The 24,721-nt window shown below is 40.2% G+C and overlaps 1 protein-coding gene across 2 annotated transcripts in view; it reads left to right on the top strand.

Annotated features, from left to right (window-relative positions):
• Positions 1 to 24,721, top strand: part of SNX9 (sorting nexin 9) — a 112,268-nt gene that overhangs the window by 41,968 nt on the left and 45,579 nt on the right. The window contains exons 3-5 of one of the 2 annotated variants that reach the window (XM_037741924.1): positions 4,282 to 4,356; positions 6,143 to 6,268; positions 19,257 to 19,340. In XM_037741924.1, the coding sequence (XP_037597852.1) occupies positions 4,282 to 4,356; positions 6,143 to 6,268; positions 19,257 to 19,340 (285 nt within the window). The remainder of the gene's footprint in view (positions 1 to 4,281; positions 4,357 to 6,142; positions 6,269 to 19,256; positions 19,341 to 24,721) is intronic. The other variant, XM_017538628.2, reaches the window with a different exon arrangement.

Genomic DNA, 24,721 nt, shown 5'->3' with positions numbered 1-24,721 from the left:
AAAAAAAAAAAAAAAAACAAGCATTTCTGCATCTTTACAAAACCCTGTTTGAACTTGTGTATATATACATATACACATGTATCTTCAAAGTACACTCATGTACACATATGTACACATACATACACACATACATCTTCAGATATGTGTGTGTGTGTCTGCTCATATAACTGGGTTTATTATGCGCTCCATGATAAGCATCTATATGATCTCTTATTTCAGGTTCTTCTGGAGATTGGGCACATTTTGTTTGATGAAATAAAATCCTTATAGACTGCTGGATTTCTGTAATTGGTCTGTGTTGCCAGGAAGCTTAGAGGCAAGCATAATACTCATTTTTGTCCAGCTTTCTTAGCCCAAGATTGTGTTATACTTTTTTCCATTGTTTCTGTGTCATATTTGTCTTACTATGTTTAATTGTCCCTTTTACATGTAACTTTATTGTAACTGTTCTTAAAATATGTAGCAAAATTATGAGATGAATTTCATTTGAAATAATGTTACACGGAAAATTGTATCAATAATATTTCCTTGCATGCTCATATAGATAGAGAAGGAACAAAAGCAGATAGGGGGAATTGGTCTTTGTAAAATGGGTAAAACTTGAACCCGTCATTACCCACTTTCTTCACCTGGCTGATTTTGTGACACTACCCTGTGTATCCCTGTCCTTGGTCCATGCCTCCACCCCTGGGCCCCACACTGCAGCGTGTCTCTTCTGTGTCCTTTCCCTCGTGACCGTCACTCACATACTTAACATGTGTGCAGTCCCGGGCAAGGTACCCTGGAGATACAAAAATAGGAAAGCTGGCCCTTGCCCTCTGCCCCTTGTTTCCAGAGAAGTCTGTGTGCCGGTGTTTCTTACTGAAGGCTTCCAGAAGGGAGCTTGTTGTGACTGTATTGTAGAACATGTTGGATCCCACATGCCTCTCCCTGGCCTCATGGGCTGTCCTCTTGTGTCCCTCCCCTCTCTGCCTTGCGAGTGCTCGGGTTTCCACGTCATTTCATCTTCAGCTCATTTCCTTATACCAAAGGGTCTCAGATTTTTCTATCGCTGTCTCTGTGCTGATGACCTTAAACCTGTATCTGTAGCTTCCCGATGTGGCTCCAGCCTCAGAGGGTGCTATCAAACTGTGTCCCAAACACCTTCCCTTAGTTTTTTCACAAGCATTTCAAACTGACCATGTCAAGACTCAGCTCATCACCCATGCCTTCTCCTTACTTCTCTGTATTTCTGTTGTGGCACCCTTCTGTTCAGCTGACCAAGGCTCCCAAGGCTAAGTCACTTAAAGTCGCTGGTTTCTCTCCCTAAAGTTGTACTCTCGTCCTGCCCCTCCTCTCCACCCTGTGCTTCCTGCCAGTGCCCTGAGCTCAGCTCTCATCTCTTGCCTGTACCGTGCACCTTCCTCACTGCCTCTCCTTCAAGCCCAGGGTCTGTCTAAATGGCCAGTGTGGCCGGGTCACTCTTTGGCAGCATTGTGTCAGTTGTTGGTTGGCGAGACACCCAACCATGGGTCCCATCACACCTCCCCAGCCTTTCCCTGTGCATGTGCACGGGCACACGCACACCACTCATGTACATACTCTCACATGCACTCTCACACATTCTTGTGCATAGCCCCCGACACACCTTTATGCATGCGTACGCACACACCTGCACACCCACCATTGCAGCTTCATACACACACCTCATGCTCACATACTTTACATACTCTCACTTGTGCACTTTTACATACACACACACATGGCCTCTCACTCTCACCAGCTGTCACACGTACTCACTCGCATGCTCTCACACATAGGTAGCACTCACACATGCGAGCATGTACACACACCCTCTCTCACCTGCTCTCTCACACACCTACACTCATGCATTCACACGTGCAAGCACACACACCCCTCACTCTCACCTGTTCTCAGACCCCTGCTCCTTCTCTCACCTCTCACACCCACACTCAGATGCAGCACTCACACGTGCGAGCACACACACACCTCAGACACTCTCAGCTGCTCTCGCACCCATACTCATGCTGTCACATAGATGCGGCACTCACGCATGTGCACATACCCACACTCATGCTCTTGCACAGATGCAACACACATGCAAGTGCACACACACCCCTCACTCTCACCTTCTTTCACACATGCACAGTCACGTGCTCTCACACAGACGCAGCACTCACCCATGGGAGCACGCACACACCTCTCACTCTCACCTGCTCTCACGAACACCCACACTCTTATTCTCTCACACAGATGCAGCACTCACTCGTGCAAGCACACACACCTCTAAAACACTCTCTCCTGCTCTCACACACATGCACATTCATGCTCTCACACAGATGCAGCACTCACCTTTAAGAGCACACATACCTCTCAGACACTCTGACCTGCTCTCACATGCCCCTGTAGAAGGAGAGAGAGAGGATTGTGGCAGTGCAAAGATCAAGGAAGGAGAATGAGGAATGGCAGAAGTGATGGTAGTTGCTGAATAGAGAGAGTATTTAGCAAACATACTTTGTATGTCTTAGATTAAAAAAAGAATCATCTGGGTGCAGTGGCTCATGCCTGTAATCCCTGCACTTTTGAAGGTTGAGGCAGGTGGATCACTTTGAGCTCAGCAGTTCAAGACCAGCTTGGGTAACATGGCAAAACCTCATGTCTACAAAAAATACAAAAATTTAGCCAGGTATGGTAGTGGGCACTTGTAATCCCAGCTACCCGGGAGGCTGAGGTGGGAGGGTCACTTGAGCTCAGGAGTTCGAGGCTGCAGTAAGCCAAGATTGCGCCACTGCACATCAGCTTGGGAGACAAAATGAGACGCTGTCTCAAAAAAAGAAAAAAATGTCACTGGGTAAAAAAAGATTGTGTAGTACTTTTGTATAATATGCTAGGTGTGTATAAGTTAAATAGATTTCACCTTTAATCATAGCAGAGATTAAAGATTCTTCAATCTTACTCACCTTTTTTTTTTCTTTTTTCCAGACAGGGTCTCATCCTGTTGCACAGGCTGGAGTGCGGTGGCATGATCTTGGCTCACTGCAACCTCTGCCTCCTGGGTTTAAGCAATTCTCATGCCTCAGCCTCCCCAGTAGCTGGGATTACAGGTGTGAGCTACCACACCTGGCCTTATCTAATTTTTTTTATTGAAGTATTTAATTTTTCTTGGTAAAATAGTATTGTCCTCAAGTTGCTATTGTGGTCAAAAAGTGACAAAGTTGTGGCTTATAGCAATTTTTTAAGAGAATGTGATAATTCAGATTCAGATAATTATTAACTAACTAAGGCATTATTTTAAAACTTAAAAACTTACTATGTTAAGATTAGAAAGTGGACCTTGCCACTTAACATTGTTAATAATTAATAATATTAATATTAACATAAATAGCTTACTATTTAGGTACAGTTTCTTCCAAGGATAACAAATTTTATTGTGAATAAAAGTTAGAATTTTTCTTTTGATCATAGGTTGAAATGAGAATCCTGGTATATAGATTTCTACTTTATTACTTAGTTTATTAATATTATTTATCCAGAAGAACTAAGGAACCATGGATCAATTCACTTTTTCTTCATAACAGTCCTAAAACTTAGTGGTTTAACCCAGTAACCATTTGTTATTGCTCAGGAATCTACAAGTCAGCTGGATGGTTCTCTTGAGCTGCACTGCATATGTCTAGAGTCACTGGACCCTGCAGGGGACTGACTGGTCTAAGATAGCCTCACTCAAGAGTCTGGCCATTCTCCAGGTTGGCTGGCTTTGGATGGGGTAACAGGGAGACTAGGTCTCTGTCTTCTTGCAACCCACATTCATTCATATAGCAGCCTGGGTGCCCAAAGAGCCCAGTAAAGTGTGCTGAAGCCCTTGAGGCAAGGTTCTGGATTCCCTGGAGGATTTCCACCTGATTCTGTTGGCCAGCAAGGTGGCAGAGGGCAGATTCCAGACCTGGGATGCGCATCCCACCACGTCACATTCGGAGCTGCACGCCGTGTTCATCATCTGCCACAGACCAGTACATAGACAGGACAAGGGTCATCTAATCATCAGCTGTTTTCAGTCTTTGATCACTTATTTGAAGTTTGATTTTTCTTGCTTTTAGGTTACATCATTTTCTGAAGTAAAGAGAAGACTTAAGAATTTAAGATTTTGAACAGTATTCTCTAGGAATGAAAAGCTTAATGTTAATTACTTTGTTTATGTATAACAATTCCTTCACACAAAATTTCTCCAGGAAATCTCAACTAGAATCTTTTTCTTTCTTCTTTTTTTTTGTGACTTATTAGGATGTTGGTGGAGGATGGCTGGAAGGAAGAAACATGAAAGGAGAACGAGGGCTGGTTCCTACTGACTATGTTGAAGTAAGAGCTTCCTGTCATTGATTAATTAGAGCTCATCTTTGTCAGGCATCTTTTTATGAATTATCAACTTAGGTCAGCAACTTTCTGTAAAACAAAACTCCCATTGTAAACATAATAAATGTTAACTATATAAAATATAGAAAGTACATTGAAAGAGAACTAAGAAAAATATTACCTGTAGACTACAAATATTTACATTAAGTTTCTTCCAGGGATAGGACCTTTTAATTAGTCTGAATAAAAGTTAATATTTTTCTTTGCTAATATTATCTGTATTATAAATTATATAAATTTAATAAGCTATATTAAATTATATATCAATGTATCTGTTAATATATAAATTTTAAATACATATTTAATATATGTATATAATAAAAATATATACATTTTATGAAATATATAAAGTATGTGAATTACAAATGTAGATATTTATATAATACATATAATGTATTTTTCCTTTGCTAATATTGCTGCTGTCTATAATATTATTTGTTGAAGTAGATTTTTTAAGTGCATATCTGCGTTCCTTCTCCCATTCCCCTAGACAGAAGGGTGTCTTGGGTGAGCTGCTATGGGGATCTCCAGGCTAGAGCTGTTAGGATGGGTACCCAGGAGAGCAACACAGCAGCTTGGGACACCCCAGCTGAGCCAACTGCCTGGTGCCCCCTGCTGGTTGTCTTTCAGTCCCTCCAAACTGAGGATGTGCAGGTTCTTGGTGAACTTGTCTTTCATTTTGGGTGACAGAAGTGAAGGTTTCCTGATGCCCTGTGAGTACAACTGGAGCTAGATCAAGAATAAAGGTACCTTTGGTTCACCTCCAGGAGAAAAGAATTCCCCTCAGAGGATGTTCACCTGGAACCTGGCTGCAGAGTGAGATTGAAGGCCGTCTCTCTGTTTTTGATAGACAGCGTTGGGGAGTCGTGACCCCTCAGAGAATCTGATGCCATCTCTAGACTTTCCCTCAAAAACATGTGTCCATGCACACACCACAGCCTTTTCCATACAGCTGCGGACCCTGTTCACAGCCTCCTGGCCTCAATCCATAGGTCTTATGTTCATGTCTTGTTTTATTTATATGCACTTTGCATCCAGGAGCCTACAGATTGACAAGATTGAGAAAAATCTGAGGATTTAAGTTGATATTGGCAGTAATAGGATTTTTCTAGGATTCTACTTATAGAAAGGAATAGCTATTCCAGATATTCTTGGGTTTGCGTATCTTTTAAGAATATGAAACCCCCTCTAACAGAAATAGACAGATCATGCAGGCAGAAAATCAGTAAGGACGTAGCTGAACCCCATACCATCGATAAATTGATGCCCACTTATGGATGTCCATAGATTGCTTCATCAAACCACAGCAGGATACACATTTTTCTCAAGCTTACATGGAACATTCTCCAAGACAGACCACATTCTGAGCCATAACACATACTTGAACATGTTTGAAAGAAATCATACAGTGTCTGCTCTGAAACCACAATGGAATCACACTAGAAATCAAAACAGAAAGATAGATGGAAAAATCTCTAAATGCTTAGAGATTGAACAACCCACTTGTAAATAATGCATGGATCAAAGAAGAAATCTTGAGAAAATAAAAAGTTGTTTCAACTAAATGAAAATGAAAATACAACCTATCAAAATACAGATATGCAGCTAAAGCAGTGTCTTAGAGAGAAATCTGTAGTTTGAAGAATATTTTTGACAATTCTTGCTTGCCCTCAAAGACTCCCTGAAGTAACCCTAATCCATGAAAATAATTGTGGTTCTTTCTACTATTCAGATTTTACCCAGTGATGGAAAAGATCAATTTTCTTGTGGAAATTCAGTGGCTGACCAAGCCTTCCTTGATTCTCTCTCAGCCAGCACAACTCAGGCCAGTTCATCGGCTGCCAGCAGCAATCACCAGGTATGGCTCACTTCCTCCTTTTGGATGTGGCTGGCTTTATTGAAAAAAGAGCATATTTGTGAAAGCTCGTGATTCATTACAGCTATTGCCATCCCCCAAAAGCATAAACAAAGTTGCTTTTAGGTTGTTACGTGGCATTTCTGTCGAATACTAACAAAGAACTCACCTGTTAAGCCTGATAATGACTGTTTGCAAAATATAGGAGAAAAGGCAGGGTGTTAATTGAGATTACTTTTAGAAGTCTGTCATGATACGAACACAGGCCGCAGAAACTGCAAATACCCTCTTAGATAAAGACACAGAAAAAAGAAGAAGAGGGAGGAGGGTCTTGTTGTCGAGGCGATCAGTGTCAGAGCCTCAGCCTGGATCAGGAAGTGGATTCTCTAGCCCTGGCACATTGCTTACACTCTCAGAGCTAGAGGCCCTCATCCTGCAAGTAGCAGCAATGTGTGTGAAAGACCAGCAGATCCAGGCACTCAGCACTTGGTTTCTTATTGTATTGCTTCTAGGAAACTGAAAAGAGTGGGATAACTTGAGAAAAATACAGGGAAATTTTACATTAATTTTAATTAAAGTTTCACCAGTTTGGGTGAAGTTGTCTAGTTCATTTATTCCCAAATGATGACCCAGAGTAAGTGACAAGAAGAAAATTGAGAAGATAGGTATCAAAATATTGCTGCTGCTGGGCATTCTGGCTCACGCCTGTAATCCCAGCACTTTGTGAGGCCAAGGTGGGTGGATTTCTTGAGTGCAGGAGTTCAAGACCAGCCTGGGCAGCATGGTGAAACCTGGTTCTCCACACATTAAAAAAAAAAAGTTAAAAAAAAAAAAGAATTAAAATACTGTTACTGCGTACATCTTTAGAAATGAATAGGCTTTAGGAGATGGTATTTCTTGATTTTTTTTAAACTACATGAAAGATTTTAAATTCTATCAGGCCTAATAATCATATGACTTGCAATTATTTGCTTATAGAATATCTGTTTATTGGCCAGGTGTGGTGGCTCACACCTGTAATCCCAGCACTTTGGAAGGCCGAGGCAGGCGAATCACCTCAGGTTAGAAGTTTGAGACCATCTTGACCAACATGGTGAAACCCCATCTCTACTAAAAATACAAAAATTAGCTAGATGTGGTGGTGAGCACCTGTAATCCAAGCTGCTTGGGAGGCTGAGGCAGGAGAATCAGTTGAACCCGGGAGGCGGCCACTGCAGTGAGCTGAGATTGTGCCACTGTACTCCAGTCTGGGCGACAGAGCAAGACTCTGTCTCAAAAGAAGAAACAAAGAATATCTGTTAATTGACCTTTCAAGTGAGTTTATCAAAGTATATCACCATATGCTAACTGCAGGTTTTATACATTTCAAAATAGCTTTTTGTAGACATTCTGAATTACAGATTACACTCAGATATTTAAAATTTGCGGGCAAAGTGATCACTGTAACTGAAGATCACTTTTCTATATTTTATTAGCTTGTACTACTTGAGGAGTAGTACAGCAAGGGTTACTCACTGTGAAATGCAAATAGTAGGTATGCATCACTCAAAGTTTTCCCAAGGGTTCTCACCTGAGCCCCGTTGCCATTTGAGGCAACACACCCTTTCCTAGTAGGGCCCATCCTGGGCACTGCAGGATGTTGAGCAGCCTTCCTGACTTCTACCTGCTTCTGTTCTACCTTCTAGCCAGTCACATGCATGCCGCCTCGGCTGTGACAACCAAAAATGTCTCCAGATATAGCCAAGCATCACCTAGGAGCAAAGCCAAGCCAGTTGAGATTCACTGAATAAAAAACACCCATGACATGGGTTTGCATTAATAAAAGACAACATTTTAATAAAAGAATTATAATGAGGAGAACAAAAAATAGAAATATTCATCTTATTTTAATTCCAGGGACTGACTATAATTATTATTGCAAGATAGGTGGAAGCAGTTTAGCTAATGAACAGAAATTAAAACTCAGGTTTCAGTCACATTCTGTTATGAAATATATTCCTTGGTATTTACATGTAGTGTAATATAAACTGGTATAAGTCTAAGTTTTTTTTCATCTAGCTTATTTAGAAGGTAATAAAACCAAAAAAAAAGTGGGAATCTAGTCTAACATTGAATCTAATCAGATTCTTTGTAAGCAAAGAAAAATGAACTGAAACTAGAATTAACAAATCCAGAAAGCATAGCTATTGATAACTTGAGCATTGGAATTTAATTTAAATCAAGTAAAAAAAAATTTTTTTTTTTTTTTTTTTACAAAATATTTTAACAGCTATCTCTGCTCTCTGTTATCTGGGATATGAGAACAATTTAAATAGGCCAAAATTTTGGTACATTTTATAAATACCCTGAAAGATGTCACAAGTAAGAAACCAGATGACCATTATTAATTGGTAGCTTTTTAAAACTTTTCCTATCAGGTTTGCCCATGTCTTTCATTTTCTGACTGTGAATAGGAAAAATGCATGTTCTGGGGTGTGCTGCTTGGGAGGTTCTGACTGCTCGCCCTGGCATGTTTTCTCCCAGGGTCTGTTTTGTTTTGAGAAGCTGGGCCTCTCTCCTGCCCATCGAGCCCATGGGCGCATCCCCTCTCAGGCTTCATCTCTTCAGCTTGGCACTCTGCCAGCTTCCGAGCCAGCATCTCTTGACCCATCCTAGCATCAGTTAGTTTGAATTTGACTCTCCTCCCACATAAGCAAATGGAAGCCCCATATTTAGTTGGTTATCCAACTTTCCGAGTGTTGTATGTTTCTTTAACTCATCTTTTTAAAGATCTCTTTGAATAATTTATTTCGAGCCTGCTACTGTTTCCTTGACTTTGTATCCTTAGTCTGTGCTGCTTTTCACAGTAACTAGTTCATAAATGTATAACATGCTATGTAAGACAGCACTTTCTTTTGGTTTTTCTTAAAACTCCTAATTTCAGATTGCTTGGGGAACCCGTTAGTCCTAGATTCTTACTGAGTAGTCCAGGTGAGTGGAGTTGCTAGTGTCAGGCAGTGTTGATGCATCCGGGACCGTGGCTGGCTGTGATTGCTTTCCTCCTCTAACGGTGAGAAAACGCTTTGTCAGCTAAAACATAGTCCAGTCTCTTGGCTGCAGTTTAGACTAGAATTGTCAGTGTGAAAGGAATAGGCTGAGTGATTCTTTAAATGGGCTGAAACACTTCGATTTGGAAAATTGTAAGGCTATTTATTAAAATACTTGGAGAAAATAATAGCATTTTTTAATGACCTTGGAATATGGAAGCCCTTTCTAAGGCTGATGACACCAAGTCTAGTAGCCATTAAGGAGATAATTGATACATTTAAGTAAACAAGTAATGTTAAACTAGGAAAAATACTTCTGACCTGTGACAGATACAGGCTAATTCCATTCATAGACATATTCTCGTGCTAATCTGGAAGAAAAAGATGAACAGTTCAGAAGAATTAGATAAAGGGTATAAACAGGCTGTTCGTTGAGGGGGGAAAAGTACTAATAGTCAATAAACTTGGGAAAATGCTCATTTTGAGATTCTTCTGTCAAACCAGCAGAGAATGAAAACATTTCAGTACCTAGTGTGATAAAGGTGTGGTCAGATAGGCAGTGTCATACAAAGCTGGGGAAAGGATAAATCAGTGAAGTTTTTGGGGCCAGTTCGGTAATACTTATGAGAATTTACGATGCATACCCTCTAACGCCCAGCAGTTCTGCATTCCTTCTGTAGATCTGTTTGCAGAACACAGGTTTCTGGGCAAGAAAGTTTCCTACGGCATTGTCTGTAACAGCAGAAAACTGGAATGTGTGTCTCTGTCAGCAGAGGACTGATCAGAGGAACTCTAGGCAGCCATGCAGTGGAAAGCTGAGCTGCTTTTATGGAGAATGAGGGTAGACTCAGATGCACAGATGGAGATATATGATTTTTTTTAAAGGCACATCAGTATAAGTAATGCTATCTTTTTTGTGTTTAAATGCACACACATACACACACACCATGGATACAGAGTGTGTAGAAAATTTATTGAAGGATGCCCAAGAACTGAATCAAACTCATCATTTTCTTATTCAAATACAGTTTGTGTTACTCAGATGAGGACAACCATTTTACTACCTTTAAAAAGAAAGCACAGTTTTTAGGGGTTAATATTAGTTTCATTGTTAGTTACTTATCTGTTATTTCACAGTTTCAAGGGTATTTCACATTAGTGGCTGTACCACTAGCATGAATTGACCAGCCAATGGGAATGAATGTCAGTTGTTAAAGATCTGTACTCTTGTGTGTGCTAGTCTTGTTTTTCATCCAGTTATTGTTTAGATTTCATCATTGCTGTGATTCGGAAAAGGTCTCAGTATAGATCTTAAACTCTTAGATCAGTGCTTCTTTAGAGTACCTACTTTTGAGAAATTAATAGAAAGTTTTGTTTGTACTTTTCTAAAGAATGAGAACAATGAGGTTTAAATGTTACTTAGAAGTTCTGTAAACCTAAATGTTTTATCTGAAGGTTTTCTATTTAAGAGGTTTGTTTTCTGTCTTCAAACACTAGAAAGATGTGTGTACTTGGAATAAAGCTGCTTTTGTGAGAGTCCTTCTGGCCTCTGTCACATGCTGTCCCTGGCCTCTCTGTTTTTCTGTTTCACAGTGGCACACTCCGCCAGGCCCCAGGTGAGTGGCGCAGTGGGAAGCATGTAAGCTTTGCTGTTACACCAGCTTGCCGGTCTGGCTCCACTGTGTAAGAATCGTGGCTTTGGCCTAAGACCTGCCTCCTGAATTGTCAGAGGTTTAGGCCACCAGTGTGTAGTAGTGCTGGATACATGGAAGACATTTCATACATATTTTCCTTCTTTTCCCACTTCTTCCCCCTTTTAAAAGGGTGTCCTCAATCCACATACCCTTTTGTGTTCTAACCTCTCTCACTATTCTACCTTCTCTAATTGTGTAGATTCCTTTATAAAGTCTCCCTAATCTTGAATTTTCTCTTTGATTTGCCCAATTTCTAGCTTTTTGTTGAACAGTTCTATCAGCATGTCTCCTTTCCCTACAAAACTAGTTTCTCTTCCTGACTTTCCTGTTTGTTTCTCTGAAATGTTACTTTCTGTACCCTCTTGTTATTCTGCTTTAAAGCCCTAACCGAGTGCCATCGTGAGCCACAGTTACTGAGAGGCGTGCTCTGCATCCTTGAGATGTGGAAAGAGAAGGAACTGATTGAGATCCATTGTTCTAACAGATTTCCTGTCTTTTCTCTCCTCCTTAAGAGGCAGCCTAGCCTGGTGTCAGGGCAGCAAGCTCAGGAGCCAGACTGTCTAAGCTTGAATCCCAGATCTCACACATCCTCTTTGAGTCAGGGTAAGCTGCTCAGCATCTCTGTGCCTCAACTGTAAAACCTCGTAGGATTATTGGAAAGAGTAAATGAAAAAAGAGTTCTAAAGTATTTAGAAGATTATATGGTACTTAGTAGTGGTTTAATAATTGTTAATTGTAACTATCCCATGTACCACTGCTTCTAAAACAAGACAGTAAGGACAAGTGCGCTTCATTTTATTGCCCTTTGTTTTATTGTGCTTGACAGGTACTGCATTTTTCACAGATTGAAAGTTTTTGGCATCACTGCATTGAGCAAGTCTGTGGGCACCATTTTTTCGACAGCATGTACTCACTTGGTATCTCTGTGTCACATTTTGTTAATTCTTGCAGTTTCATGTTTTTCATTATTATTATGTCTGTCATGGTGATATGCGATGAGTGATCTTTGATGTTGTTATTGTAATTGTTTGGAGGCACCACAATGGCAAGCTTAATTGACATGTTTTATGTGTTCCAACTATTCCCCCCACCAGCCATTCCATCTTTCTCCCTCCCCTTGGACCTCCCTGTTCTCTGAGACACAACAGTATGTCAATTAACCAATTTATAATCCTGCAGTGGCCTCTAGGTATTCAAGTGAAAGGAAGAGTCACATTTCTCGCTATTTAAATCAAGAGCTAGAAATGATGAAGCTTAGTGAGGAAGGCTTGTCAAAAGTTGAAACAGGCCAAAAGCCAGGCCATCTTGAGCCAAACACTTAGCTAAGTTGTAAATGCAAAGGAAAAGTTCTTGAAGGAAATTAAAAGTAGTAGTCCAGTGAACACTTGAATGATAAGAAAGTAAAACAGCCTTATTGTTGTTAAGGAGAAAGTTTGAGTGGTCTGGATAGAAGAGCAGGCCAGCCACAGCATTCCCTTAAGCCAAAGCCTAATCCAGAGCAAGGCCCTAACTCTCTTCAATTCTGTGAAGGCCAAGAGAGGTGAGGAAGCTGCAGAAGAAAAGTTTGAAGCTAGCAGAGGTTGGTTCTTGAGGCTTAAGGAAAGAAGTTGGTCTTCGTAATATAAAAGTACAAGATGAAGCAAGTGCTGATGTGGAAGCTGCAACACATTATCCGGAAGATCTAGCAAAGGTTATTGATGATGATGATGATGCTTCACTAAACAGCAGATTTCAGAGCAGATGAAACAGCCTTCTGTTGTTGGAAGAAGATGTCATCTAGGACTTGCACAGCCAGACTATGCCTGACTTCAAAGCTTTGAGGAACAGGCTGACTCTCTTATTAGGGGCTAATGCAGCTGGTAACTTTATGTTGAAGCCAATGCTCATTTACCATTCTGAAAATCCTAGGGCCCTTAGAATTATACCAAATCTACCCTGCCTGTGTTCTGTAAAGGGAATAGCAAAGCCTGGATGACAGCACATCTGTTTGCAATATTATTTACTGAATATTTGAAGCCCACTGTTGAGAACAACTACTGAGAAAAAAAGATTTCTTTCAAAATATCACTGCTCACTTACAGTGCCCCTGGTCAATGGAGATGTACACGAAGATTGATGTTGTTTTCCTGCCTGCTAACACAGCACTTATTCTACAGCCCATGGATGGAGGATAATTTCGACTTCTAAGTCTTATAAGAAATACATTTGGCAAGTCTATGACTGCCATAAATAGTGATTCCTCTGATGGATCTGGGCAAAGTACATTGAAAACCTTCTGAAAAGGATTCACCATTCTGGATGTCATGAAGGACATTCATGATTCATGGAAAAACGTCAAAATATCAACATTGACAGGAGTTTGAAAGAAGTAGATTCCAACCCTCATAGAAGATGTTGGTGGAGGAAGTAACTGCAGATATGGTAGAAATAGAGAGCTAGCTTGAGAAGTGGAGCCTGAAAATGTGACTGAGTTGCTTCAACTTCATGATAAAACTTGAACAGATGAGGAGTTGCTTCTTATGGATGAGCAAACAGTGGTTTCCTGAGATGGAATCTGTTCCTAGTGAGGATGCTGTGAACATTGTTGAAATGACAGCAAAGGATTTAGAGTATTCCATAGATTTAGTGGATAAAATAGCAGTAGGAATTGAGAGAATTGATTCCAGTTTTGAAAGAAGTTCCACTGCGGGCAGAATGCTGTCAAACAGCATCACATGCTACAGAGAAATCTTTCATGAAAGGAAGAGTCAATTGATGTGGAAACTTCATTGTCTTACTTGAAGAAGTTGGCACAGCCACCCCAACCTTCAGCAACCACCATCCTGATCAGTCAGCAGCTGCGAACATCGAAACAAGACCATCCCCCAGCACAAAGGGCACAGCTTGACTAGTGGAAGACTCAGATGATTGTTGGCAATTTTTTAGCAATAAAGCATTTTTTTAATTAAGGTATATCTATTTTTTACACATAATGTGATTGCACATTTATACAGTATAGTGTAAATGTAACTGTTATGTACACTGGGGAATTAAAAAAAAAAATCCATGTGACTCATTTTATTGTGATGGACTGGAACTAAACCCTCAGCATTGCTGACGTATGCTTTTATGTCATATCCTTGTTTAAGAAACTTCAGACGCTCGTCCGTTGCCTTCTGGGATAATAACTTTCTACATGTCAGCAAGGTGGTCCCAGGAGGAGGTCACTGTATCAGTTATGCAGGCAGATGCCAAACAATTCATGGTAGGGAAATTGTAGAAGAAATTCATCTGAGGTTGAGATACTTTTCCAAGCTCAGTTAGATTTCTGTGATGCCTCAGTGTGGCCACTCATAACCTTACCTTTATGCTATGTGTTTGTCTCTAGCCAAGCTGATGGTTCTCTAGATATATGCCATGCTGTCCCACCTTGTATTTGTACCTTTGGCTTGATCTTCTAAGAATAATAGAGTGATTCCTTCCATCTTTAGCAAGCCCACATCTTCAGGTTCAGGTCAAATACCTATCTTTTATAAAACCTTTTGTTTCCTCTTTTATTTCTCTGGATTCCCTGGACACAATTCATGACTCTTATCACAAATTATATTGCTTATTTGTAAATTGTTAAGCTTGGTAAGCAAAGAATTTGTCTTTTTTTCTATTCCCAGTAACCTATAAGATACTTTGTACCGTAATACTTTGTACTTGTTTGAATAACTTTTTTTCAGTTATAAATACATCAGAAGATACTTGACAGTGTAAAGTATTAAGAGACTTAAAGATATCCTGAATCCCTACCTGGAGAAGTTTGTGTTCTCAACGCTCACCATCGGACTAGGAGCTGTCTATCACTGTCCTGTCATTCTACCATCTGATGGGCTACCCAATTAAAAATAGGGAGATTTTCTTACAGAAAATTCTCTGGCATTGTTAATTTTTTAAAAACAGTTTGGATATTAAACACATACTTGAAGTTAAGTGGGTATTTAGGGATATAACATTTTTCTATTCGGAGATTTTCCATGTAATTATAGTTGTTACAAAGGAATTTTTATTGCTTACAGGATGAGGAAGGCAATGGTAATTTTATGTTGGAACTACTTTTTGCTTTCTTAATTCTCAAAAGTCTGTTGTTAGGCATTTTTTTGTAGTCCCATTTAAAAATAAGTTGGTAAAAGAAAACCTTCGCAAAGATTCAGTATTAGATGTGTTCTAATTTCATTAACTCACATAAGACTTACAATGCCTTAGACATCTTATAATTAATTGCATATTGAGACTTTCTCTTTACACAGCTTTATCAAAAAGATTCTCTTCGTCTTCACTCTCATTCCCACCCTTGATATAAATTCTTTTTAGTTGGTAATAGGGCTTTTTAAAGAAGATCATATACCAGTGTTAGAGGATTTAGGGATATTTGCCTTCAAAACTGCATGAGGCTGCCAATACTAACTTTCTGTGCTTTATCACAGATCCCTGACATCTGAACCTTTCAAAAATACATGCCAGTAAAGTTTACTGTGTAGGGTGTTATTGTTTGTTTTGTCTAACTGGAAACAAATTACGAAAGCAAAGTCTTTTCTTTTTTTTTTTTTTTTTTTAACCTTAAAACTGCACTGATAAAGGACCAGCCAGCATTGTTATACATGCATCCTGTCATCAGAACAGTGTCTATAAAAGCTTATTTCACATGGCCTTCTCTTAGACAAGTCTGTCTGGAAGCAGCTTATTTGCTAATCGTCGTGCCATCCTGTTCTGTACTCAAAGCTACCTATTTTAAGACTTTGAACTATCAGAATAAGTAGACTCTCTAAGCTAATAAAAATATTATTCATTTGCTTTAAGGATATTTTTATTGTTTTAATTCTCCTTAGTTAAAAAATAAACACCTGAAATTGACATCTGTAGGTTCAGAATGTGAATTAACAAAGTATTTGTTAAATAATTTCACCTATTTTGGTAATTCCTTCCCAGTCAGTAATATTGATATGACTGGCTATAAATAGATTGAGTCTGTTGTTGTGATCTACCTTCATTTTTAAAAGAATGTACAAGTTTTATGTTTCCATCAGTGGTTTTCTAACGTCAGTACAGATTCATCTGTAGAATTAGATCATGTCCTTTGAACTAATGATCTATAAAGAACAAAACAGGAAACTTTACAAATTCTTCCTTATTTTGAGCTAACGTGGTTAGATTTTTTTTATATAAGAGAACATTATAACCTCTTCGTGCCCTTTTGAGGAAGAGCTACATTTTTGTCAGAAATTCTGATTTAGATGTTCTCCTGTTTAAGAATCAGATATTATTTCCTTTCTATTCCTATCTCCTAACACAGTTGCACGTGGTTTAGTCATATGATGGGCCGTGGCATGATAGACCAGATGACATCATCATAGCTGATGTGGAAGGATGTGACAGGCACAGTGAGGGGTTTATGTGGTGATAGGTGGACCCCTGAATGCGACAGCCTCCCCCCACCCCCGCAAGATAATAAGATAGAAGGTAGCGATTGGAAACTCCTCTTAACTGTTGGACTTATCAGATGGAATGATCTTTGTTGACCTGTAGTGGACTTTTGGTATCTGCTGGAAGGAATCAAGTGGGCCATAAGAACTGTGACCACTAACGGTATGTTTTGAGGTTTCGTATACCCTTTGGGCACATTTGGTAGAAAGCCAAACAGAAAGCAACTTTAATTAAATGTAAGTTACCATTTTCATTAATTCTCAAACCTAGCCCACCTGTGAGGCCTGATGTAGTTACAGTGGACACAGAGAAGTTGTGGTGCTGTCACCCATCTCTGCCACTCCACAGTTGCTGTCCTCATGGTCTGTGCAGTGAGAGCCGTTCCTGTTAGGCCATGTCTTAGCTGCTTACTAGGAAACCAGTGAACTGAGTCAGATCTAACCATGTTATCCAAACAAGCCAGCATTTTTTTTGTCGTCAGAAGTAGGGATTTGCTTCTTACTGGTCCAGGTACCCCAAGGATGTCATATGAGGAGCAGAATACAACAAAATAGAAAAATATAACAACCAGAAACAACTATTTTTGTGGTCAGCAGTTGCTAATTAGCATTCTTACTATCTTTAAAAACAATTGATAAAGTAACCTTTTATTGTTACAGAAGCAGTACAAATGCATTGTAGAAAATTCAGACTAGCAAACAGAAAAGTATCACATTTCCACACTAACACAGTTACTACTCTTTATGCTAGGTGTCTGTCTTATTTTCTCTGTGTGAACATGGGTATACACACAAACATACAGATATAAATTGTATATAAATGGTAATGGTTTACCACCGGTTGGTAATCCTTGCCAGAATCAGTAATGTTATTCCGTCCACACTCACTGAGCTAGTTTCATCTAGAAGGTAGCACTTTCCTATATGAGCTGGAGCTAGTTAATTATGTCGAATTCCAATTTGGAATTCAGGATAGATGGCTGATTCCATCTCTCCTTAATTGCCAGGTTTCAAAGAAGCTGTTTTATAGCTACTACAAATAGTGCCAATGGGCATTCCTTCCTTTTTTCTGATAGTAGCATGGACCCATGGATTTACATTGATTTAATAATGTGTTTTGGTTTTTTTCTTTGTGCTTAAAGTCATCACCTTTCAGAAGCCCATTCAACCATTCACACTGATTCTTCTACCTCATTAATATTTGAAACCTCTCTTGCTCTTACATAGCGCTAATTCTTTCATCTCTGTCATTACTGGGTCAGCTTAATTTTTGTCTTCATTATGGGTCATATTTTCCTTGCTTCTTTTCATGCCTGATAAGTTTTTATTGGATGCCAGACATTGCAATTTTCACATTGCTATAGGCTGGATATTTTTGCGTCTGATCAACATTTTTGAGCCTTGTTCTGGGATGCACCTAAGTTACTTTGAAACCATCAAATGCTTTCAGGTTTTATTTTTGAGCCCAGAGCAACATTTAGCTTAGGGATATTTTTGCCCCTGTCCTGAAACAAATCCATCTTAGTATTGTACTCAATGTCCCATGAATCATGAAGTTTTCCATTTAGTCTGGTGGGAATAGCCCTGTGTGAGGGATTGTACTCTTAATTCTTTCCTATGTTTCTTTTTCTGACCTTGGATAGTCCCCTCATGTGATGGGCTCATCAGTGCAGGTCTGTGCTGCCCTCTCCAGTCTCCAGAGTTCTCTCTGTGCATCTCTGTCTTCCCCAGACTCTTTCTCCTCCCACCACAGAGACCACCAAGCTTTGTGTGGGCTCATGCCAGCTCTGTGGCCTGGAGAGTCTCTCCAGGCAGTGGACAGCACTTGTAGGCTTACTCTGTCTGCTTCCCGTATCTCAGCATCACTGTTCTTCACTGCCTGGTGTCCAGTGATTTGAATGTGGTTTCCTGTATTTCGTCATATTTTTAGTTTTAAATGGAGCATAAACTGGGTCCCCGTTACTCCATCTTTGTTGTCTGCTTTGTGTATTAATTGATTTTCAGCTCCAAGTTTATTTTCATCTATCAGGTAAGAATAATACCACCACTTACTCCACAAGAGAGTTGCCCCTGAAAAGGACACCGTCACCCACGATATAAATGTTGTTGGTACTGGCTTCCCTACTGGACAGTTGTGGAATGGGATTTGAAGCCTGGAAGTTGGGCTCCACAGTGGTCCTCTTACCACAGCTGCTGCAGTTTAGCCATGGATTGGCTTCGTGGAAGTGTGTCAGTTATCTCTTCTCACAAGTGCTGTATTGTAAGCCAGTTAGACATCTAAGAGCACACACAAGGAGGCACTGGCTTTTGTTCCTGAGTTCAAAGACCATCTGGGCTGTTCTGTTGTTCACAGCTGTGATTGGTAGGACTCACGTGTGGCTCTGTGGTTAGCTTCAAGTTGACTAGGTGACTTTGCTCATTTTGGCTGGACTCTCTCACATACATGTCTAATGCCTCTGAAAGCAAAAGGCTCAGAATATTAACATTTTTTCAAACTTAGCTATTTGTATTTTTTCCTCTGGAGTTTGTTTTTCTGGCTGTATGACTTGCATGATACTTGTTCCATTCTTTCTGTGCTGCTTATAATTCTTTTTAGGGCTTCAGTAATACTGTACTGTGATACTAAGCAGCAGACTTTAGAAAACATCATGCATTGACGATAACCCACGGCTACATCATTGGGGCTTTTTGCATGTAGTGTTTGTGAGTGAGTGGCATGCTGGTTTTCTGGAGAATTTGGTCCTGCCATGAAAGTGCTGGTTTTAGGTAAAAGCTTTGCCCTGCTCTTTCACTCTTGTTCACTGGGCACCTTTTTTATTTTAAGGTGGATATTTTGGCTCAGATTGGTTGTGTCGAAAGTATCAGCCAGTCACCACCTTCTTCTCCTTCTCCTTCTTTCATAAATAAGGTAAATTTCAAACTTGAACACAAGAAGAAATAAACATTTAATAAATCCTAAAAGTCATCGTTTTTTCCCCAAGTGAAGTGATTGTGTCAGGTAAAGTATCTTACAGGAGCTGCTCTTGGGGCATGGTGACGTGGGATGTGGGGTATGTGGGAACTGGAGAGATCGTGGGGATTTACACGGTGGAGGCCTCTTAGCAAGACTCACTTGATGAATTTATCCCCCAGACAGTGAGATCTAATGAAAGGTCTTTAATTCTGTGGATGACTGCGAGTCAGGAGGAGAGTGGTACCACAGAGAGAGGGAAAAAAAGAGGGTGAAGACACTGTCCTGTAGAAATTAGAGAGGAAGGGAAGGTGTAAGGAAAGAAACAGAAGAGGCATCTCAGCATTGGAAACCTGAGTGCAGGGGCTAATGGGATTATTGCAGGACCAAATGTCTGCAGTTGAGAGACAAAAGGAATTGTGGGGATGGAGACAGAAACGTCAGAGACACTGGGTGCGGTGGCTCACACCTGTAATCCCGGCAGTTTGGGAGGCAAAGGTGGGGCAGATCAGGAGTTCTAGATCAGCCTGGCCAACATGGCAAAACCCATCTCTACTAAAAATATAAAAATTAGCAGGGCATGGTGTTGCACACCTGAAATCCCAGCTACTTGGGAGGCTGAGGGAAGAGAATTTCTCGAACCCGGGAGGCGGAGGTTCCAGTGAGCTGAGATTGCACTAGTGCACTCCATCCTGTCTCAAAAAAAAAGTCAGACACTAAAGGATACTTTAGCCAGATTATTGTAGTCAGGTTTGTTACAGTATAGCTTAGGTTTTGAAAAAAGCCAAGATCTCAGCATTTAGTAGCAGAAAGTATTTGTGCAAAAGTCTCAAGAATTAGGAGTTGGTGATGTTGACCTTTAAGGTAAAAACATTCCTGTCTTCTTCCTCTTTTATGTATCTGAAAGGAACAGAATGTTGGCTGGAATAGAAACTATCTTAAGCCTGTTAATCATCTCTTCAATTAAAAGTCTCTTTATTAATATGACCTGGCTGTGCAGCCATTTGTAACTATCACTGATTTTTTTCCTGCATAGCATAAACTAATAGATATATTATTTATATGCTATATGTATTAGCATATATGCGTTACCTATATGCTAGGTAGATTATTGGTAAATCAGATGGGAATTTACTTAAAGAAATGCTAGTCTTTATTCTTTTCTTTATATTTTAGATCGGCCTTCACATATTAAGATAACCTCTACCGAATGCATACTGTGTGCCAGGTATTGCATTAGATGCTTCTTATGCATTATGTTATTTAGTCCTTACAGAAGATAATGTTAATATACCCATTGTGTAAGTGTGGTGACTGAGAGAGTTAAGTAGATTGCCCAAGGCCACACAGCTAGTGACAAGTGATAAAGCCAGGATTCAAACCCAGATAGCAGGCTTTAAGCCTAAGCTCTTAACCACTACACCCGTGTGGTATAATGATTACTAGACTCAATTTCAACAGCTTCCTGAAGGGATTTAAACTCCACCTAGTGTACCAGGATTCAACTTGCCCCTTTTCATCCCATGTTATGTATTTGTACCATGTACAGCTTTCCTACAGTCACCACACAGCACCACCACAGGCCTGTGTGTCCATCCCTCCCACCCCTCGTGGCCATTCTCAGCCTGTTCTGTGGTCCAGTGGCTCTGCAGTCAAGGTCAAGCCAGTCTAGTTTCTGAAGCAATTTAGCTAATGCTGTAAATCCTTTGAGTGGACGTGTTTAAATAAGTCTCCTGATATAAAGCCTGAATAAATGTATTTCTTTGCATTATGAAGAGAAGATGGCTTTTAAATTTGGAACGTTCAGCCAGCAAATTTGTTAGTATATTGCCTCTGGCCCTAAAGGAGCATTTGATTTAGTTGGGGCAGGGGTTAGAAAGAGGGTCGGACATAATCATCTACCCGTGGTGATTATATAGATTTAAATGTGTCCCAGAGACCCAAGCGAACATGCTTTGGGAGTGTATTCATTCAACAGATACTGAGTTTATGAAGCGTTTACCCAGGGCACCACGTTCACAGGCAGCAGGTGGCTGCAGGTTAGCCTGATGAACACAGCCCTTCCCTGTGTCCTTCTAATGGAGCTCAGATGAGAGTGATTGTATATGTCGATATTGTTTGTTGCATTTCCCAATGTTTTGCTAAAATTTCAAGCATAGAAAAGTTAAATGAATTTTGTAGCAAATAATCATATACCCACCTTTTAGATTTTAACCATTCCCATGTTTCTGCTCTTGCTTTCTCTCATGTTTGCCCATCCCTCCATTTCCTGTGCCTGTCTGTCTCCTCCAAGTGTTCTGTAGTGAGCTGATTCCACTCTCAGAACTCAGACACTGTTATTTTAAGAGTACTCAGTGTCACATGCTAAAAATTATTTCTCTCTCTTTTTTTTTTTTTTTTTTTTTTTTTTTTTTTTTTTTTTTTCTTTTTTTTTTTTTTTTGGTTTGATTTCGTCTCACTGCAACCTCTGCCTCCTGGATTGAAGTGATTCTCCTGCGTCAGCCTCCTGAGTAGCTGAGATTACAGGCGCACACCATCACACCCTGCTAATTTTTGTATTTTTAGTAGAGATGGGGCTTCACCATGTTGATCAGGCTGGTCTCAAACCCTGACCTCAAGTGATTCGCCTGCCTCAACCTCCCAAAATGTTGGGATTACAGGCGTGAGCCACCATGCCTGGCCAGAAATCTTTTTCTGAAGTCACATGCTGAAAATCACTTACTCTGTGATTGACCACAACAAGTGAGTGTGTTAGAAAAGACTCAAGTTAGTATACATAAGGCAAATCTCATTTCCTCATTTTGGTAATTGTTATGAAGGTTAGAGGTGTGACAAAGAGTAAAATGTATTTCATACAAATGATCAAGAACATCACATTGAAAATATTTGAGTGCTTGCCACTTTATGCAAGGCATTTGGAGAATCTTTTGGGGGAAACGTTCTCTAGGTAAGACAGAGCTGTGCCCCTGACTCGCTGGGGGGACTGACCATCAGATTTGCAAATAATGAAGAAAGTAAAAGGAGGTGAGTGGATGTCAGCTGGTAGGCCATGGGGAGGCCAGAGCCTTTTGATGGGAGAGGACTTTGCTAAATGTAGGAAGATGAGTTGTGCAGATACGAGTACAGTATAGTGTGAGGAACAGCAGAGATATAGAAAAGTTTGGGGAAATGTGTGAAGTTTGAAGCTTCAGAGTGAAGCTTAGTAGCAGGTAGGAAGAATGGGGAATGGATCACAAGGCAAAGTTGGGACCTTCACTGAAGAAACACTTGATTGAGCCACAAGAAGCTTGGAGTTCATTCCAGGGGCAGTGAATGCTAGTGAAGGGATTTTAATTACCCGTGATGGACAGTGAGTCAGGAAGAGCTTTTCAAAATAAGGGGTGGAAAGAGAAAGAGGATGAAGATGCTGCTCAGTAGGAGGGAAAGGTGGAAGGAAGGACAGAGAGGCGCCGCAGGATGGAAACCTCAGCCCAGGAGTAGCATGAATTTTACCGTTACCAGATGTCTGTACTTAGGGAACTGCGGAGGAGATTTGGGGGTTGAGAGCAAAGAAGTCAGAGGCCCATGTAGGGGAAGGATGGTTTAGAGAGGAAGCCTGTGACTGGTCACAGATAGGAGCGGGAGGGACCTGCAGGGCAGGAAAGGACCATCTGCTGAGGGAGTGAATCCCAGGACCATGACAGAGCTGGAGAAAAGATCCCCAGTTGGTAGGGTTTTGAGAAGTGTATTATCAGCAGGAGTTGAGTTGGAATAAGATAATATTCCAGAAAAAAGAAAAAATCCAAAGAGAGAGAAACAAACATACCCGCAAGGATTTCATAACCTAGGTAGAGAGCTAAGATCATATACTAGTTTGACAATTATTACACACCTGTAAATTGTTAACCAAGTAATTTTCAAAGAACGATTGTTTCTGTCCTAATTAAATGGATTTTGATTTTTTGAGGACAGTTGCTATGAATAGTTTACCTCCAGTGTTTTCCTCCATCTTGACGAAAATCATCCCTGGCCAGTTTGCTAAGACATAACTGTCTTCTGGAAGGCCCCAGCGAACATCATGCTTCCTGTTCTAGCTCACAGTCCTGTGTTTATTTGCAGTTTACTTCACTTAGTTTCTTACTTCTTATCTTCTGAATCCAGACTGCTCACTTCTGAACTCTAGCCTGAGGTTACACAGCTGGAGAGAGGCAGTGCTGTTAATAGAGTTCCAACCCACTGGGCTCCTGACTGTGGCCCTCCCTCTGAGCCCCTCCATTTCATACCCTGAGGCTGCTGTACCAGTGAGAGTCTGTCCTTAGTGTCCCAAACTTTAGTACTTTTTCAAGTTCTTATTTGAAAAAACAAAACCTCATAACTTAAGAGTTTGGAGGACACAGAATGTATTGCTAAATAAAATAGGAGAATAAAACTACATCCCTTAAAGAGAACTGTAGAAGGAAGGGTTTCTCCGAACTGAAGTGTGACTGCCAGACCCTCAGCAAGATTGCTTTCATTTCCAGCGTCCGCTGGGGTCATCTGAGAGTCCATCCCGAAGCCAAATGTCACCTTGTAAGCTGTGTGTGTGAGAAGTCACAGTCTTGTGGATGAAACCTCTTTCTCATAGAGTAAAGTCACAAGTAACTTCAGTTTTTTCCTTAGAGGTATATGGGGCAGTAGAATGACATCACACTTCCACATGAAAAGCATATAGTCTGTTTTTGATGCATCTGGCACAAGACAGCCAACTGTCTGCCCTGTGTGTCACTGGGTGAAGAGTTAAACCAGCCACTAGGGTGTCCTACAACATTAGGGGCTGTATTACACATGGTGGGTAATTTTCTTGCAAATCTTTTTTTCTTTTTTAACCAGTACCGTGTGTGTGTGTGTGTGTGTGTGTGTGTGTTCAGAATAGGACTCAAAGGGGAAAACTTGCTATTTCATGTTACGAAATAGATTCAGTACTGAAATTCTGTAGTGAAAGGCATTAATGATTTTATCCAAATTCAGTAAACAGTGATCAAATGAAAATCAATATTTTAATTCAACATTCTACTATGAAAGTTCAGATTGTTTTAGTTTAATAAGCTGATGCTAAAATTTATACATAAAAATAAGCAGCTAAGAGGTGTTATGCTAAAGTACTGATGGTTTTTCTATGAAAGAGTGGTACTAGTACAAATAGATCACTAAGAAACAAGAGTCCAGATACAGACCTGGATCTGATATGTGATGAAGGCGACATTTCAAATCATGGGGGAAATATGAATTGCTTGCGAAATGGTATTAGGGTGACAGACTGAGGACAAGACGTTCAGCTCGATCCCTGTATTATTTCTTTCTTTCTTTTTTTTTTTTTTTTT

This window comes from Cebus imitator, unplaced genomic scaffold (genome assembly GCF_001604975.1).
Source record: "Cebus imitator isolate Cc_AM_T3 unplaced genomic scaffold, Cebus_imitator-1.0 Scaffold6, whole genome shotgun sequence".
Taxonomy (NCBI): Eukaryota; Metazoa; Chordata; class Mammalia; order Primates; family Cebidae; genus Cebus; species Cebus imitator.
The sequence above is the reverse complement of the archived record's forward strand: the minus strand, read 5'-3'. Positions and strand labels throughout refer to the sequence as shown.